The sequence below is a fragment of the Lasiosphaeria miniovina genome, assembly GCF_030549165.1.
Source record: "Lasiosphaeria miniovina strain SMH2392-1A chromosome Unknown B0T26scaffold_1, whole genome shotgun sequence".
Taxonomy (NCBI): Eukaryota; Fungi; Ascomycota; class Sordariomycetes; order Sordariales; family Lasiosphaeriaceae; genus Lasiosphaeria; species Lasiosphaeria miniovina.
The window spans coordinates 290361-305378 of record NW_026848220.1 but is presented as its reverse complement, the minus strand read 5'-3'; the positions used below and the strand labels follow the sequence as shown (position 1 = coordinate 305378).

At 57.0% G+C, this 15018-nt stretch overlaps 7 protein-coding genes across 7 annotated transcripts; 4 read left to right on the top strand and 3 right to left on the bottom strand.

Annotated features, from left to right (window-relative positions):
* Positions 1-915: 915 nt before the first annotated feature.
* B0T26DRAFT_736087 (uncharacterized protein) lies at positions 916-2731 on the bottom strand (the record flags this gene model as incomplete). Its single annotated transcript, XM_060443279.1, has 3 exons — positions 916-921; positions 1734-2639; positions 2699-2731. The coding sequence occupies 3 exons, from the start codon at positions 2729-2731 to the stop codon at positions 916-918; spliced, it is 945 nt and encodes a 314-aa protein (XP_060301853.1).
* A 1494-nt stretch (positions 2732-4225) lies between these two features.
* On the top strand, positions 4226-6280 carry B0T26DRAFT_669433 (uncharacterized protein; the record flags this gene model as incomplete). Its single annotated transcript, XM_060439051.1, has 8 exons — positions 4226-4386; positions 4521-4625; positions 4677-4773; positions 4849-4974; positions 5083-5228; positions 5263-5656; positions 5741-5785; positions 6230-6280. The coding sequence occupies 8 exons, from the start codon at positions 4226-4228 to the stop codon at positions 6278-6280; spliced, it is 1125 nt and encodes a 374-aa protein (XP_060301852.1).
* Positions 6281-6870: 590 nt separating this feature from the next.
* B0T26DRAFT_669432 (uncharacterized protein) lies at positions 6871-7708 on the top strand (the record flags this gene model as incomplete). The annotated part of the gene is made up of 2 exons (XM_060439050.1): positions 6871-7459; positions 7593-7708. 2 exons carry the CDS (start codon positions 6871-6873, stop codon positions 7706-7708), a joined length of 705 nt encoding a protein of 234 aa, XP_060301851.1.
* A 1023-nt stretch (positions 7709-8731) lies between these two features.
* B0T26DRAFT_736086 (guanine nucleotide-binding protein beta subunit-like protein) lies at positions 8732-10145 on the bottom strand (the record flags this gene model as incomplete). The annotated part of the gene is made up of 5 exons (XM_060443278.1): positions 8732-9157; positions 9378-9695; positions 9759-9885; positions 9939-9976; positions 10104-10145. 5 exons carry the CDS (start codon positions 10143-10145, stop codon positions 8732-8734), a joined length of 951 nt encoding a protein of 316 aa, XP_060301850.1.
* Positions 10146-10460: 315 nt separating this feature from the next.
* Positions 10461-10777, top strand: B0T26DRAFT_682467 (uncharacterized protein; the record flags this gene model as incomplete). Its single annotated transcript, XM_060440746.1, has 1 exon — positions 10461-10777. Exon 1 carries the CDS (start codon positions 10558-10560, stop codon positions 10774-10776), a length of 219 nt encoding a protein of 72 aa, XP_060301849.1. The 5' UTR covers positions 10461-10557.
* B0T26DRAFT_682466 (Bromodomain associated-domain-containing protein) lies at positions 10778-12449 on the bottom strand. The gene is made up of 2 exons (XM_060440745.1): positions 11829-12449; positions 10778-11753 (listed from the first exon to the last, which is right to left on the bottom strand). The coding sequence occupies exons 1-2, from the start codon at positions 12166-12168 to the stop codon at positions 10939-10941; spliced, it is 1155 nt and encodes a 384-aa protein (XP_060301848.1). The 5' UTR covers positions 12169-12449; the 3' UTR covers positions 10778-10938.
* A 51-nt stretch (positions 12450-12500) lies between these two features.
* On the top strand, positions 12501-14435 carry B0T26DRAFT_1587 (uncharacterized protein). Its single transcript, XM_060433494.1, has one exon. The coding sequence runs from the start codon at positions 12827-12829 to the stop codon at positions 14258-14260; it is 1434 nt and encodes a 477-aa protein (XP_060301847.1). The 5' UTR covers positions 12501-12826; the 3' UTR covers positions 14261-14435.
* The last annotated feature ends 583 nt before the right edge of the window (positions 14436-15018 follow it).

Genomic DNA, 15018 nt, shown 5'->3' with positions numbered 1-15018 from the left:
GGTGGAGATACGGCCTCGACTTGGACGGCGACAATGGGAGAGAAAGACGCACCACGCACGCCCTTCACGCCAGCCGACCTCGCCTCTCCTCCACCACGCCGCCGCCTGGTTCTATTTTGGGAAGCTCGTTTCGGTTTTCTTGAAGATTGAGCGGCAGTAACTGGATTTCACTTGCCTGGCGCTGTCGCACGCGGCACTGGGCCTCGTGTTCGGCGGCAAGTCCGCCCCTATCTGAAGCAGTCATCGAACGGCGAGGGCGGCCACGGAACTACCGTTCCTTCGACGTGTGTTGGGTGACGAGGGAAGGATTTGGGCCGTTCCATCTCCGAGTCTTTCTCCTCTCGGTCGATTCACCCTCTGGCTTGTTGGCCTGACTCGGGTACCCGTCTCTGCTATCGGTCAGTGACTGTCGGTTCAAGTTCTTGTGACGGGCCGCTCTTAACCCAACCTGCATAATCGGCTAGCTCGGACAGCGGCTCCCTACAAGATCGCTCGTCGTATTGGCCGCTTCCTTCGCGAGAAAGATCTAGAAGGACACCGGCGGGCCTAGGTCTTTTTAGAACTACTTCTTACGTATCTTGAGACCCGGGCCACCGAGGTAGAGACCATAATAAACGCGTTGGAAGATAATAAGACGCAGGACGCCGCCAAATAGACTAAGAAGGAATTAGCAATGCCTGTCATGTCCGGAAGCTTAGACCTTCCGCAGCGGCTTGATAAGGTATAACTGGAACCGTCATTCGTCATTATAGTACAGCTCACTTCGACAGTCCCCTTCGTTATAACGAGTACGGCCGTTGAGGAAAGATGTACGTCGTGGAATTCGGAAGTAATCTGACGGCCTCTAGTGGGTGGGGCGCAGCCCTACCTATTCCCGTCTACGTTGCCATGTCGCTTACCGTTTTTTTATGGCGGTCAATTCTGCCCATAGGTCCGTGCGTCTTTCACCACTTTAGCTTTACTCAGGAGAGGCAGGTTTCGGCGTCTTACTCCTACCAGTTCCGGCTCCCTCTAAGCGAAGCACACATGATTCAAGGGCAAACTGGACACGTCCAACACGGCAATTGACTACGACCTTGCCTGCCACTGCTGATTGGATACGGTATTGTCGGGTTTCTTTGCCTTGTATCGCTCAACTCGTTCTTTTGGTCTTTCTATTCCATGTTTCTTCCATTTCTCGCTCGTACCCACACGGCTAGTGGTCCTTCCCCAAGTCCGATGCAGACCTGAACTAGGAAGGGCTAGACTCTTTGTTGCAGCCTTCGTTTTGACATTCTTTCTGTCCTTCAAACCATGACAACTTGGAATATTCGATACTTGCAGGAAACTTCAAAGGGATTGCCGCCCTCATGTCAATAAATTTAGCCTTTTGACACACTCTAGGAACGGTCTCGAGTTTTGAGCAGGGCTTCTATTTTAGTAACATAACGTGCGCAGAGAGTCTTTTAACCCTGGGGTGGGGGTGACTGGAGGCCTTTGTCCTAGGCTGGGACGGCGGCGTAGACAGACATGTGAATTGCTGCCCGCGCTTCTAATCAACAGCACCACCATTGGCAAACGCCCGTTCAAGAGAGAGGAGAGGGGTATCAGTCTATATAACAAGAGCCCGCATGACAGGGTCGAATAGGAAAAAAAGATGGCCGGTGCCAAGCGTATAAAGATCAACTGCAAAGTTTCTTGCCTCCTCATTTATCTTCAGTGTCCTTCTCCATTGCCCCTTCGATGTCGGTAACGGCAGCCGAGTCGAGGTGCTGATCGTCCGAGTTCTTCCTGACAGCACCCGAGTAGTGGCCAGGGGCGGAGCTGCCGTTGGGGATGTGGAAGCGTTGGTCGAAGCGGGATATGGCATAGGTGTAGACGACGATCAACTCGATGACAAAATTGACAGTGTAGAAAGCAGCCTTGTGGTGGTACCACGCAGGGTCCGAAGCCGGGCGGGGAGCAAAGTTGACGCCGATGCGGAAGCCGGCGCCGAAGCTCAGCAGAGTCGCGGTGAAGAGCAGGAGCATGAGCTTGTGGCGGAAGGGGCCGCGGCCGAACTTCTCGATGGCATTTTGGCGGGGGAAAAGGATGGCTAGAATCACGACGGGGATTGGCAGGAAGGCCATTACGGCCAGGTAGGTGCCGGCGAAGAGCTGCACGTCCCGGTCCTTCTGGCGGGCGTCTAGGTCAAGGGTGAAGAAGGAATGTACCGTGCTCGTGATGACCATAATGAGGGAGGCAATGATGGAAAAATAGAGGGCGAGAAAGGTCCAGTGTGTGGCGCGGTGCCAGCCAAAGGTCGGATGGTACGCCCGTACGATACGCTGGGTAAATACTATGTTGATGACGAATAGGAGAAGCACGCCGGCAGCGGTGAAGATGTTGGCGGCGATGGCGACGTTGATATTGGTTGGGTGGCTGGCCCAGGCCATGCGCATGGATAAGGCCACTATGCGGGCCATGCAGAAGCCAAAGAGCAGCGCAGAGGGGATGAACTTGTGGTCGCGGCGCCGGTTCAGTTGGAATATTGTCATGTTCGTTACGGCGCCGCCGACGAAGAAGAGCAGTAACACGGCGATTATAGGGTCGTCGGGAATGGGAGTCGGCAGGCCGCCCGACTGGGCAGTCTGGGGAAGGTAAGGCGGGCCCGAAGGCGGCTGCGAGAAATGTCAGTCGATCGGCCCGCATTTCAACTCCAGCAAACGAGGAACCATACCGCCTGTGCTCCCTTGGGCGCGTCAGAAGCCATCTGTCGGCCTTGATGTGTTATTGGGATGTGCCGAGGTCGCAGTGCCGAAAACAGACCGCCCCAGGACGAGGGGAGAAGTCAAGGTGTTGTGCAGAGAAAGAACAGATCCGAGCTCTGCAGAGTGGGGAGGCTAGGATATGGGGTGATATCATAAAGGTCGGATAGTGGCCGCAGACGGGGCTCTTGGGCTTGGGCTTGGACTTGGAATCTGGAAGGTGGTACGTGTTTGGGATCGACTCAGACGAACAGATGCAGATAGATGGATGCAGATAGTTGGATGCAGATAGTTGGATGCAGACAGTTGGATGCAGATAGGTAGATGCTGGGTGTGTAACTGCCACCAAGATACTCGTACCTACGGTAGTTATACATGAGACGAGCTATCCGTATTCTAGGCTGGTCCACTCCATCCCATCATCCATGGCCAATACGAAATAGGTCGAGCCTCTTTCTGTTGGTGGGCTGTTGGAAATCATTTTGGCCGCGGCCCGACATGCGGAATTGGTCGGCATCGCGTCACTTGACACATCCGGAATCCCAGTGGTGAGCTGCGAGGGAGGCGGACTTAAGAAAGGAGAGCCCCATGCGTGGGCTGCCTGATTCGGAAGGGAGCTAGCCTTGGTGGCGTAACGCTAGCGTGGACTGCTAGTCGGTTGGGGCCGAGACTTGGCTGTCTGCGCCGGCGTTCAGTGAAGCGCGATGCCCGACCTCTCGACGCCAAGACGCGAGGGCCCAATGGTAGGTTAGCAGCAAAGTCGCAGCGAGCCGACCCCGACCACTGGGAGCGAGGGAAGAAAGGCTAGTGACGTCCCGAATGACGGAACTTTACATAACTGGCCGCCGGTCAGTTCAAAGAAAGAAACCCCCCATCGGAAACAATATTCCCGTGCATTCCAGGTTGCAGTTCACACCGTTCCGTGAGGATACACCACCACGGAGCATCCATGTCGCGTGGAATTGTTTGCGGCGAACCGCGAGCTGCTGTCGCACAGTCGCCAGTCGCACAGTCGCAAAATCGCACAGCCGCAGCCGCAGCCTTGCTTCCATTTGCTGCGGTAGTGTGAGCGAGTGCGGTGAGCGAGTCTCATCGTCAAACGCTAGTTAGTGCACAGTTTCACTGCAGCGCCGTGCACCGATGCCCAACGGCTTGTCCCACTCCATCTCGCGTCCGTTGCTACGACCTTGGGATTCGACGGGACAGTAGCTGCAAACTGGTCCGCGTGCAGGGTGCACGTCGGGTGCCACGGGTGCCACGGGCTCGGCCACCTGCCGCACCCGAAGCTCCGCTTGGGCTCGGAAGGTTCTGTCCAGCAACAGTAACACGAGCGGCTCTGCATGCTCTGCATGCTCTGGATCGTACGCCCTGCTTGCTCTGGATCGTATGCCCTGCTTGCTCTGGATCGTATGCCCTGAGGTGGCTCTTTTTGGTTGTTATACGCGTATAGCTTCGTCGTTCGGTTACCATCGTTGTCCGGCCTCTTGCGGATGCTAATGATGGCTATTGAGGCCGATGGAGTTCGGAAACAAGCATTTACCGGGCCGCTATGCCAGCAGCAGCGCAAGCAAGGCAAGCAACGAAGGACATTCCACATCGCAGTAAATGTCAACGGCACGCGTCTCAAGAGGGACAAGGAGACAGGACAGGGTAGCATCCTGTCAAACTAAAACCCCAGGGCAGAGGCAGAGAGATACCAAGCAGTAGATATACCGGACAAAGCCGTTGTCTCTCTCCGACCTTACCAAGCTTCCTTCAATTCTATTGTGGTCGGGCCTGATAAATACGCCGCAGGCTGCTGCTCTCCCAGCCGTACAGCCATCGAGCAGTTCACTCTCAAGACGCGAGTTTGCAGTTCACTCTCAAGACGCGAGTTTGTTGCCTTTCGTACATCTCGGGGTGAGTTTTCGTTCGTTGGCTGCTAACACTTGGCATCGCCATCACCCGCAGAGAGAAGGATCCCGGCGGTCTCGCGGCCTTCCCGGCCGAGCTGTCCCAGGCGGACAAGGAATACCTGTTCCTCGCCAAGCTCCTCCGCCTCTCGCCCGTGTGCGTCCCCTGCCAGACATGCATCCTCACCACCTTCCACGCCCTGTCCTAGGACGAAAACACGGGCCTGCAGCTGACGCCCTCGCACGTGCTCAACCTCAAACACTACCCTAAGCTCGTCCGCAGGGAGGCCCGCCTCGTCTGTCTCGAGGCCACCATCGCTGCCCTCGAGAACCCAGACCTCTTCGAGCTGAACCTCGTGCGCGGCCGCTGGGTCGCCATGTTCGAGCGCGCCAGGCGCACCGGAATCTTTAGGCCCACCACCACCACCACCACCGCCATCGGCGCAACCCAGGCCGAGGAGTAGCTAGCGAAGCTGTGGTTCGCGAGCCTCGGCACGTACACGGCGCTCGACGCCGCCGCAGGCCGCCAGTTCCTGTGCGGGCCGTTCTCGTTCACCGCCATGCACGAGCTGCGGCTGCGGGTTTCCGAGCGCCCGCACCACGGCGCGCTGTGCGCCTGCCCCGACGCCCGCTGGCAGCAGCAGGACGATGATAGACACGCGCGCCTCGGCCGTCGTCCGCGACCGCTACACGGACCCGCCAATCTGCGACGTCTACGACACCCTGCGGCGCGCCGCCGCCGCCGGATACCCCCCGCCCCTGCCCCTCGCCAACATCTTCGACCTCCCGCAGTTCCGCGCCGTGCTCGAACCCTTCCTGCGCGCCGGCACCGCCGAGCTGCCGCTCATGTTGGCCAGGATGCGGGACAAGGCTGTCGCGCTCCGCCGAACGATTAATATGTTGCGCCTCTCGCTCGGCCCGCCAGAAGCGCCGCTGGACGATCCAACTGGCGGCCCTCCAGGAGTACCGCCGGATGACCCAGAGGCCGCTGGCCCTGTTGCTGCTGTTGAGTGGCGAAGGGATTGCTTACGTAGGTTGGTACGTGGATTTGTGCTACTGACGTGACACGATATGGGCACGGCGTCCCGGCTGGGTAGTCATGGCGAGCGACGAGAGGCTTAGTCAAGCTATCATCGAGGCTCGTTCGTCGACGCTCGTAGCAGTGTGGTAAGTTGATTGCAAGGTAAGTTGCATTTATTTTTTATTCGTTTTTCTTTTTTCATGTTTCGAGGTTCTTTGTTTTGTTTTTCTCGTCTTCCTGCAAACTGTTCGTAAATAATGCACCACCAAATTTGGGGGCCAAAACCAAAAAGGAGGTTAAAGCGTAAGGAAATAACACCGATGCCAAGAAAAACAAAGAACAAAACTCAATGAGAGAACGAAAAAAGACAATACCACTTTGGACAGAACCGGCCTCTTTTATAAGACTGAAAAATATTGTCCTCGAATATCCCAGTCTTCTTACTCAAATAGACGTCATCTTGCGTGACGCGCTTCAAAGACTAGAATGTACCCCTTTTTTTTCCATCCCCGTTCTCCCCCTACGGCGCCTGGTATTACAGAGTCCCAAGATCCATCAGCTACAAAGTGACACTCATCCCGGTTGCGCAGAGATTCGGCACGTCGAAACTGGCAGAGACAGAGGAAGATGAAAAGGTGTGACTGCCCAAAGTCTGGCCCTCGACTCGATTTCGCACAACTGTTTGCTCTCGAGTTTGCTACTGCCGAGTCTATCACCGCCCGGCTCCTGCTGGCGAGGGATGCCGGACGTAGCACTGGCGGGGGCAGCGGCAGCCACGTCAATGGTGTGACTGTTTGCTCCCATCATGTGTCTCCCCGGCTCTTGTTCCTGTCCCCCTTCCCTTCCCCTTTTGAGAAAGATGATTATGGCCTTAGGATAATAAATACGCTGACGCGTTCATGCCTCGACTCCCACTTCTCTCTTCTCGAAGATTATGAAGAAGAAAATGAATAATATCCCGGACCTCCAAAGCCAGCTATGGCCTGCTGGTGTGTTTGGGGACTAGGAATGACAACTTATTTTGTTTGTGCCGAGAAAAGACCCGCCAGTTCAACAGCTGTTTGTAGCCCCCGCTTGTTTTTTCAATCGATAATAAATCGTCAATATTGAACTTCCCAGCTAACAAGATTAAACGAGGGCCAGGTAAAGATATAAAAAAAACAAGAGCCCAATTCTCTACCAAAGAAAAAAGAGAAACACGAACACGCGAATGAGAATAGTTATCAACGCAATGGCACCACCACCATCACCACCACCACCACCACCCACATCCAGCACCAGCATCAGCACCAGTACCAGCACCAGCACCAGCACCAGCGTCCCCGCGTCCGAGCCGAGCACGGGGTCCGGCGCGGGTTCGCTCTGGGCAGCCGAATACGCCTCGGGTGACGGCATCAAAGCAGCGGCGGCCATAGACCTGGGGCTGGCGGGGCTTCTGGCGGTGTTCCTCGGCGTGGTGGTGTGGCAGTGGCGGCGCGGCAGGCGGCGGCGGCGGCGTGCCGAAGCGGGGAGGGCGGCGAGCCCCCGAGACGGGGATGTCGGTGGTAGTAGCAGCGGGAGCGAGAGTAACGGCGGTAGCCATACGACAAGTAGCTATAGCATGACGGGTAATTCTAGCGCTGGGGGCAGCGGGTCGCCGAGAGGTCGTGGTGTTGATGCTCGATCCGTGAATGCGGCGCTTTCAGGGGCTGAGGCTGCGGCTGCGCAGACGGGAGATGGTGGCGGTGGGGGGAGGCAGGAGGATAAGGGGAAGGAGAGCGAGAGAGGGAGGGAGAAGGAGAAGGAACAAGAAAAGGAGAAACAGGAAAATGGGGAGATAAGTAAAAAGGGAGAGAAGGAAAGCAGAGCTGAGAAAGCTGAGGAAGACAAAAAAGGAGAAACGCGTCAAGGCGGAAGTGTGAACACTCAAGAGATTCCTAAGTAATGTCGTTCAGCTGGGTGGATGAATTACAGCTTTTACACAGGCTCTAGAGACAACGCACAATGCGGTTAAGATGATTCCTGTTTCCAGTCGTGTTTCTCAAAACACCCGCCTCTCTCGCGTTGCCGAATTCGACAGGCGGAATTAGAAGAGGAAAAAGAAAACCTACCACCCGCCCCATCCGTATTTTCAGAGTTTGCCATCGTCAAACTTGCTATGAAAATCCGCCACCGTTCTCCCTATCCAAAGCATATATGTAGCCGCCCACCACCGTTCCCAGCACCTCCCCCTTTCCAACGACAAAAGTCACCCGGACATAAAATCCCAGATAAACGCTAAGCACCAGAGGAACCACCGCATTGCGTTATCTGAACCTGAAGTCACCAGCGGCATTGAACAAGCCTGGAAAATACATCACAGCAGACCCGGAGGGAGGGAGGGAGCCAATTCTGGCCTCCAAACCCCAAAACACATACACTGAGTACTCTAAGAGAGCCCAACCACACATGTATTTAGGCATATTGCCAACCGAGGTTGTAGCAAACGGTAGGTGCGATATCAAGTCCCAGGACTGTCTCGCGAATTATTACTAGATTATTCCCAAGACAGCCGTCCATCTTCTAAAAGCATTTAGAGCTAGTGATTAGAGCATCGACATTGTGACAGACTCGTTTCCCGTCGTAGGGAAGAGCTAAATCGTGGTATGACACATGCAGAGTTGTGCTCCTCCTGATGGCAGTTGAATACCACTTCTGAATAAGTAGAGAGCCTCGACTAGTTAGTTCCACACCCGGACGAACAAATTAAACCGCATCCCGCAAGAGCCAGAGACAACACATCACAAACAAGGAGGCAGTCACTGGGCGCCAGTGTTAGCAATTATTCTCGGTTTTGTTTCATTTTCATCGGGGTGCTGTATGCGTATCGCTGCCACAAGCAACGGACCAAACCCGCCGCAGAGACCAGGACTGCATGATGCATTATACCAGCTCCCCTTTCTTCGTTCCCTGCTATGAAAGAGACCAAAAGCGAGACAAGCATTCCAAAGTACGCCCCCACCATGGAATCCGTCAAAAGTGCAAGAGAGCACACGCCCTCTCTCAGCTCCCTATGCAGGGATGTAAACCTCCCGAACACGCCCCCGACCCCGTCACCAACCGCGCGGCATGATTTATGCCCGCGACATGACGCCCCACGCACGGATGATGTTGTCGGTGTAGCCGGCAAACAGCGTCTGGCCATCGGCGCTCCACGCCAAGCTGACGCACTCGGGCTCGCGGCTCTTCTTGCCAATGTTCTGGAAGTCGGGCTTCAGCTCATCAACCTTGGACTTCTTCTCGAGATCGAAGATGATGATGCTGCTGGCGGTGGCAGCGCACAGCCAGTAACGGTTGGGGGAGAAGACGAGAGCATGGATCTCGTCGTTGGCGTTCAGGGAGTACAGGTGCTTGCTCTCGTTAAGATCCCAGAGCATCGTGGTACCGTCCTTGCCACCAGATGCGCAGAGGGAACCGTCGGGGGAGATGGTGACGGTGTTGATGTAGCCGGTGTGGCCAATGTGGTCGGTCTGGAGCTTGCAGCTCGAGAGCTCCCAAACCTGTCGCGCAATCGCGAGGTCAGCGTCACGTTCCAGACCATCAAGAATCGAGTGCAAAAGCGTGAGGAAAACCCGGGAAAGTATCAGTGCTTGTGTGTTGGTCTCATTGCCACTTGAGGCTCTGAAGTAGCAAATACTTGAGATAAGTTGCTAGCATCATGGTGGGCGGGGGGGTGTCGCGAAAGGGTGCAGAGAATTGTGCAGTAAAATATCGGCATACCTTGACCAGCTTGTCCCAGCCGGACGAGACGATAACCGGGTTTTGCGGGTTGGGCGAGAATCGCACGCACGAAACCCACTCGCTGTGGCCCTTCTCCGAGATGGTGAACTTGCAGTCGCCGAGGGTGTTCCACAGCTTGATGGTCCGGTCGCGCGATCCGGAGACGATCTGGCGGTTGTCGGCGGAGAAGGAAACGGAGAGGACGTCGTTGGTGTGGCCGACGAAACGGCGGGTGGTGGTGCCGGTCGACAGCTCCCACAGGCGGAGAGTCTTGTCCCACGAGGCCGACAGGGCGTAGGCGCCGTCCGACGAGATCACCTGCCACGCCAATCAGCAAACCGCAACTTCCCTCACCATGTCAGAGCTCGCCCGCAGACGTACGCAGTCGGAGACGATGTGAGAGTGGCCGTGGAGCGACCGCTTGGGGTATCCGTACTGGGTCTCATCGCGAGTGAGGTTCCAGATGATCAGGGTCTTGTCTCGGCTGGCGGAGAGGAGCATGTTGGGGCTGTTTCTATGGTGAGCAAGCGCTCTTGACGGGGCAATTGACAACGACCGTACTTCTCCATCGACGTGGCCAAGCTGGTGACCCAGCCATTCTGCAGAAATCGCCATCAGTACTCCTGCTCAGCGGCTAGGACCCGCGAGAGTCTCTGTTCTTGTTTGTGCAGCCTAGCTTCCATTCGGAGCAGTGGCCAAAGAGGTTCGAGCGGCGAAAGAACTTACGTGGCCCTCAAGCGTGCCCTTGAGAATGAGTTGCTCAGCCATCTTGACAGTCCTGTCTGCGTATTCAGAGGATAGGAAGGAGGGAATGGAGGGCTGGAGAGGTGCCTCTTTAGGTCCGGTTCAGATTTCGTCGAGCACAATGCGGAGCTCCTAGGAAAATCCGAAATTTTTGTGCGGCGGAAAATAGGGTCGGCGAGCACTGCGCAACAAGGAACGGTGGGGTTCCAGCCAATAGCTAAAAGCGAGGACCCGCAGATGACCCACTACTGACGGCCCGCCAAGCTCCAGGCCAGGTGTACATACCGCCGTGCACGTCTCGGTGAGCTGCCTCATCATACCCCCGCTGTATTTGGGTGGATTCCTTTCAGATTTTTGGACTTTCCAAATCAAATGCCCCACTACTGTGTTTTGACCTTGCGTAGGCTGCGTAGCTTGGTCCCTGACATGTGCAGAGATGTCCGAAGCCAAAACTGTATGGAGGGTGTTCTCGATCATTCTTGGACTTGCCGACCTTTGGGGTCTGTATGTCATTTGCGCAAGCATCACGGATATCAAATTGTCACGAGACTGCTTTTGGCTCGCTCTATGTCCTGAACCAGACGTCCAACGCTGCATGCCACTACGACAGCGAGATGGAGAGCTAGAGGAAAGACTTGTATTTGACCTACGGTGATTCGCCGAGGTCGAAACAAATAGGGTATCTTATGCTGAATCTAAATGAACACACCGAAAATGAATATGGGGCATAGCCCCCAAAACAAAACTCCTACCAGACCCTCCATAAGACATGGCTCGTCCGAGTGGTGCAGCGCCAACCTAAGCTCTTGCGAGTCCGTTAGCTCTTCCCGGACACGCCCTGGGCAGCAGCCTTCCTGGCTCCCGTCCGAAGCACCTCTTTTCGGTAGTATCTCTTCTCCGCGTTCACGATCATGCTATGGTCCGCAATCTCGAACCGACCCTTGTCGCCGTGCAGCGCTGCCGGAGCCACCTCCTTGCCTTGGGCCTTCGTGTCATCCTCAATCAGCTCGCGCATGGCAGACTCCCAGAGGTCATAGCGCTCCCGGCGCGTCGGCTCCCGCTGTGCCGACGAATACACCTCCTTCTGCTTGGCAATCTTGCTGGCGCGCATCAGCCTCCTAAGCGCGTACTCGCCAGCCTTGGCCTCCTTCGCTGCAGCCTCGCGGAGCTTCTTCGGGTCGCCGCGTGGGATCTCGTCTGCCGCCAGAGGGCGCTGGGTTTGTGATTGTGATTGAGGTCCGTTAGTGCCCTGGGATGGCGCCTCGGGACCAAAAGAAGCCGCGTCATCCACCACCGTGACCGCGTCTATGTTCTCGGGAGTGCACTTGTATGTATGCACGCTCGGGAATGCGGGAAAGGAGCTGGGTATGTAGTTTTTGGCTGCCTTGTCAGGCGCGCCGTCGAGATCGTCGCCGAGAATCGGGAGATCTTTCTCGATCAAGTCTGCGGTGGAAATAGGCTCAAATTTGGGCACCCGCTTCGACTTGGGAATTGGTGGTTTTTTGTGAGGCTTCAGCGCGGATGTGGTAAGGTTGAAGCGCTTGAGCGTCTGCTCAAAGTCTCGAGGTAGAGGATGGGACCGCCTTGCAGAGTTGGCAAACATCTTGACATCTTCAGCTAGCGACGAAAGATCTGCACATCTTCAAGTCAGTACAGCAGCGCTAAATACAGGCCGAGTTATGCCCCCGAGCAGCGATGGGGTCTCACAAGTCTCTGCCATCGAGACCAAGCTCTCCATCGCCTCGGGCAGGGAGCTATCGAAGCCGACCTTCTGGAGGGTCATTGCGATGCTCCGCCTCAGGCCTTGCCTTGCCATGTCTTCGGCGGTCATGACGGTTGAAGCGTGCGACGGGAAGATATTCTCGATGGCTATGAATGGGCGCATAGGCTGTGATGTTCTTTGTCGCTTGGACCAAGACTGGTCGTCGTCTGCCTCGGCGGGCCTCTTTCGCGAATTTCGATCCGCGGGCTCGGGCGCATCCACGCGTGCTGGAGACATGGTTGCGACGACTGATTCTGGTACTGAGAAGCAGCTTGCTCTTTCCATAAATTATGGCGGAATGGAAGGACGATAGGGGTCGCGGTCTGTAGATGTCGGAGACGAATGATGCTTTGCGAATGAAGCTGGCGGAGTTGGGTGAGGTTGACGCGATTGCGGATAAGTTAGCGCACGGGTCGCTCTGCGATGACCGCCTAAAACTTTGGTTCGCCTGCCCCTGCCATCGGATGGAAGAGCCTCAATGGAGCGCGCTGCAGGCCTGCTGCGTCCTGCAGGCCCTCCAATCCGGGCCGCTTTAGAGTTGGTCACTAGACCCTGAATAAAGGAACACTTTGCAGACCTCAGGCAAGGTTCTATACGTATTGTGGGTGGTAAAACACCCCGAATGTTTATTTAGGTATCATTCAGGTATTATTTAGGTACTACCCAATCCTCACCTGGTGGTTCTATCAACCCAATCTCACTTCCGATGGCTGCGGCCCTGTGGAGACGCCACGCCGTGTTGCGTCTCAGGCAAACCCGCCTTCCCAGAACCTGGAAGGACTCGGGTTGCACTCTTCTTTCAGCCTGACATTTTATCTTAAGCTAAAAGCCCCCACGATAAGTTCATCTTATCGCGTCTTTCAAACCCACCACGCCCTCCAGTCGGGTTCCTTTTCGAGACGCAGCCTCACCCGCATCCGCTCCCGCACCCGCTTCCGTAAAGATGCACGACCTCAAGACTCTCCAAGAAGGGGGCTACAGGGAAGCCGGGTTGACCAAGTTGAAGTTGACTTGTCCCCTGGCTGCATTCCCCGATGAGATTCTTGAGCTGGGGGACTCGCTCGAGCATCTCGACCTCTCGGGGACGGGGCTGTCGTCGCTGCCTGCCGCCATTGGCTCAGCCCTGCCCCGTCTCAAGATCGCCTTCTTCTCGAACTGCAAGTTCGCCGTGTTCCCGAAAGAGCTGGCAAAATGCCCCAACCTGGAGATGGTGGCCTTCCGCAGCAACGGCATGGAGGAGATCCCCGAGGATGCCCTGCCGCCGCAGCTCCGCTGGCTCATCCTCACCGACAACCGCATTGCCTCCCTCCCTGCGAGCATAGGCCGCTGCGCCCGCCTGCAAAAGTGCATGCTCGCCGGCAACCAGCTGCGGGTCCTGCCGGCCGCCATGGTCCACTGCACCAAGCTGGGCCTGCTCCGTCTGAGCGCCAACCGCCTCGAAGCCCTGCCCACGTGGCTGTTTGGCCTCCCCGAGCTGGCCTTCCTCTCCTTTGCCGGGAACCCGTGCGCGGCCCCGACCGTCAACGGCGCCACCAAGACGCCCTTCGGCCTGGCGGATATCGACTGGGCCGACCTCGAGGTCCAGCACACGCTGGGACAGGGGGCGTCGGGCGTCATCTCGCAGGGCGTCTGGAAACAGCAGCACTTTGACGAGGAAGTGGCCATCAAGCTCTTCCACGGCGCCCTGACGAGCGACGGCACGCCGCACGACGAGCTGGCCGCATGCATTGCCGCCGGCGCCCACGAGAGCCTGATCTCGGTGCTGGGGCGCATCTACGGACACCCAGACGAGCTGCGCTCTCCCGGCGCCGATGCCGATGCCGATGCCGCCGGGTTCCAGGGCGGCATCGTCATGCAGCTGATCCCGCCATACTACACAGCGCTCGGGCAGCCCCCGTCCCTGTCTACGTGCACGCGCGACTGCTTTCCCGACGACGCCTCGATCGACGCCGCGGGAGCCCTGTCCATGCTGACGGGCATCGCGGGGGCGGCAGCCCATTTACACGCGCGCGGGATAGCCCACGGGGACTTGTACGCGCACAACATCCTAGCCAGCCGCGAAGACGCGCACGCCCTGCTAGGCGACTTCGGGGCTGCCACCATCTACGGACGTGGCCCTGCGGCCGCCGAGTGCGGCATCGAGAAGCTCGAGGTGCTGGCCTTTGCGCACCTGCTGGAGGACATGGTGCGGCTGATCAAGGACGACGACGACGACGAGGCAGCACCAGTTGCCGAGCTGCGCCGCGGGCTGCAGGAGCTCCACGCCCGGTGCTCAGCCGCGTCGGTCGAGGCGCGCCCGACGTTTGACGAGGTGGTGGAGGAGCTGGAAACCATGATGGGCTGGAGGGGCATGATGCGGATCCCGAACCTGAACTGAAGACGCACGCTGCAGATTGGACTGCCCAGGATCCCCAAGTGGCCTGCAAGTACGTCATTGCTCGGTACGTGGTGTCCTGGCACTACCTTGAAGGCCTCCTCGGCGACCTCTCTCTTGATGCGTGCTGGTGGCCTCTGACGAAAGTTTTGTGGCATTGCGCTATTGTTGCTCTACCCTCTAGTTGTTTCAGGGGCCCCGGGGGAGGGCTCTCAGAAGCCTTGCCCGCCGCCGGCAAGATTGCCAAAGCACTGCTAGGATGGTATTATTCTCCGTGGAAGGGTGTACATGTCCGCTCCGGGGTAGGTGGCCTTCTCGATCGATTAGTCGCGCGGACGAGTAACCGAGACAAGAAACGGTCGAGCTGCGATATCTCCGGTGGACACAGGCGCGTCGAGACATCACTGAGCCAACAACCTTTGGCACACAATCTGGCGCATGACAGGCAATGAATGGTGTCTCGGGATGCCCGAGGCCGATGCTCTACGGCGAGATGATTTCCAGAACAGCCGCATTTGCAATGGCGTATTATCTTTAGACTGCAGGGGGACTGGGATACTACGTAGACAGATGGAGATGGAGCGAGATAGACTAGACGCCGACCTGTAAGACAGTCAGAGGGGCAAAAGACGAATTGTCTAAAGCATTAACGACAGCAGCCGCAGCTGATGATATGTAGTCGTCGGGCAGTGGCAGACGATACATGCTGACCAACGGGTTCCTTCACGATCGGCCGGCTGGTCACTTTTTTTTTTAAACTG